This window comes from Nicotiana sylvestris, chromosome 3 (assembly GCF_000393655.2).
Source record: "Nicotiana sylvestris chromosome 3, ASM39365v2, whole genome shotgun sequence".
NCBI lineage: Eukaryota > Viridiplantae > Streptophyta > Magnoliopsida > Solanales > Solanaceae > Nicotiana > Nicotiana sylvestris.
The window spans coordinates 126,072,427-126,074,810 of record NC_091059.1 but is presented as its reverse complement, the minus strand read 5'-3'; the positions used below and the strand labels follow the sequence as shown (position 1 = coordinate 126,074,810).

The window sequence follows — 2,384 nt, the reverse complement described above, 5'->3', positions numbered from 1 at the left end:
TATGAGAAATGAATTGATTTATGATAAGGGAACAATGCCTTGATGAGGCGACCTAGCCTATCGGGTCGAGATCGGACTCCGCTCAAGATAGCAGTGGTATTGGAAGGGTATTGTGAATGAATTCCGGGAAAGAAGGAAAATGAGATTGTGATTGACGCATATGTCTCAAATGAGGTAACCTAGCCAATCGGGTCGAGATCAGACTCCGATCAAGATAGCGGTGGTATTATGAACAAATAATAAATGGTGTGAAATGCCCCAAACTAAAAGCTATGGGAAAATAATGTGAAAGTTGTATGATCCTTTTATTTGATAATGTGGTGATCGTTTAAAGTTTTGAGTTATACTTGTGATTTCTTATTCTTGTATGGAAGTTCTTTCTAAGTAGATGGTGTTTAGTTATACATACTAGTACTATTCCATGGTACTAACATCCCTTTTGCCGGGGCACTACATTTCTTTAAAAGAGTGTTGGTGGCTCCATAGCGGATAGTGCTGATCGTGTGTAGCGGAGCATCCTCTTCTCAAACTCTTAGTGAGCCCCTTCCTCCTTCAAGGGGTTTTGTGACATACCTTTTGTTATAGAAGTCTCTTTTGAGGTATAGTCGGGGCCTTGTCGCCGGCATTATTATTGTTGTATTGGGTATCCTTAGAGGCTCCGTTGACATATGTGTGGGTTATGTACGGGTGTTAGATGGGTCTATGAACTATGATGTAATTCAAATTCTCGTTTTGCTAAAGTGTAATTATATGTCATCTTGGGAACATAATTACGGATTAATGTTGTGATTTAAAATTAACTAACTTTGTAAAATGCACTATATTTCCTCGTCTAAAAAATTGAATGAAAGCATGGTTTCCTTATTCGTATCGATTTGGGTAGGAAGTGTTTGATAAGGCTTGCTCAGTTGGGTTTACTTGATTGAGCGCCGATCGCGCCTCCCTTGGTATGGGGCATGACAAACTTGGTATCAGAGCCTAAGGTTTTAAAGTGTCATAGGATGTCTCGGTGAAGTGTCTGGTAGAGTCCTCCACATCTATAAGTTGGGGGCTATTTAGGCATTTAGGAATAACACCCTTCTTTGATATTCTGGATCGTGCGATGAAACTATTCCCTCTCTAATTATGTGCGTTGCTCTATCTTTCAAAATATGGCACCTAAGAAGAAAGCAAAAATTGGCCAGGAAGCTAATGCTAATGCCACCATAGGAGTGGCTAATGATTCCCTGCTTGATGAGGCGAGTGAGGGTAGCCACCCTGCTATTGCTCTACCAGATTATTCTACTCCGGTGTAGACTACCCCAGTTCCTACACTTGTGGAGGGTACCACTATCCCTCCCGTTGATACCTCTGTCCCGCCTCTAGCTCCAGTCTCCGATTCTGGTATTTCTGATGGGGATCTAAGGGGAGCCATTCAGATGTTGACCCAGCTAGTGGCCTCTCAGGCCCAGAGGTCAAATGTTGCGCCCAGTTCATCTTGCCAGCAATGGGATTCTACCAGTTCTAGGGTGAACAAATTTCTTCAGTTAGACCCTACAGTGTTTACGGGTACCAATCCAGAAGAAGGCCTTCAGGATTTTATTGATAAGATGCACAAGACCCTCAGGGTTATGCGTGCGACTGAGACAGAGGGAGTAGAGTTGGCTGCCTACCGTCTGAAATGGATGGCCTATTCATGGTTTGAGTTATGGGAAGATTCCCGTAGGGAGGGGAGCTCTCCGACGAGGTGGAGCGAGTTTGCTGATGCCTTCATTGATCATTTCCTGCCCGCTGAGACAAGGGCAGCTCGGGCAACAGAATTTGAGAATTTGAGGCAAGGTAACAGAAGCGTGTGGGGGTACCACATGGAGTTTGCTCACTTGTCCAAGTATGTCATTCATATGTTGCCCACAATCGAATCCAGGATGCGTCGGCTTGTTCAGGGCCTTAATTCTTTGACAATTAATGAGGCTTCTATGGCTGCATTGAATTCCGACATGAATTATGGGAAGATGGTAGCATTTGCTCAGGACATAGATAACCGTAAATTAAAGAACAGAATTGAGAGAGAGGGTAACAGCAAGACCCGGTCTACAGGAACCATGGGAAAGTCACTAGGTGGGGGAATATCAGCTTTCAGGGGAGGATCATCAGGGCCTACCCAGTCTGTTGCATAGTCTTTAACCAGTGCACTATTATCAGTGCCCAGCCAGTAGCAGTGGAGTCGTTTTAGGCCCGGTCAGGGCAATAGGGGATCCCAACAGCGGGGTCGGTCAGGAGGGAGGTTCCAGCAGCAGCAGAGGTCTCCATGCCCTAGGTATGGGAAGATGCACTCGGGAATTTGCTATATGGAGTTACCTATACGTTATGAATATGGGACGAGGGGTCATATTCAAAGACATTGT

The 2,384-nt window shown here is 44.7% G+C and overlaps 1 protein-coding gene across 1 annotated transcript; it reads left to right on the top strand.

Annotated features, from left to right (window-relative positions):
* Positions 1 to 1,151: 1,151 nt before the first annotated feature.
* Positions 1,152 to 2,156, top strand: LOC138887994 (uncharacterized). The gene is made up of 2 exons (XM_070169788.1): positions 1,152 to 1,238; positions 1,296 to 2,156. The coding sequence occupies exons 1-2, from the start codon at positions 1,152 to 1,154 to the stop codon at positions 2,154 to 2,156; spliced, it is 948 nt and encodes a 315-aa protein (XP_070025889.1).
* Positions 2,157 to 2,384: the final 228 nt, after the last annotated feature.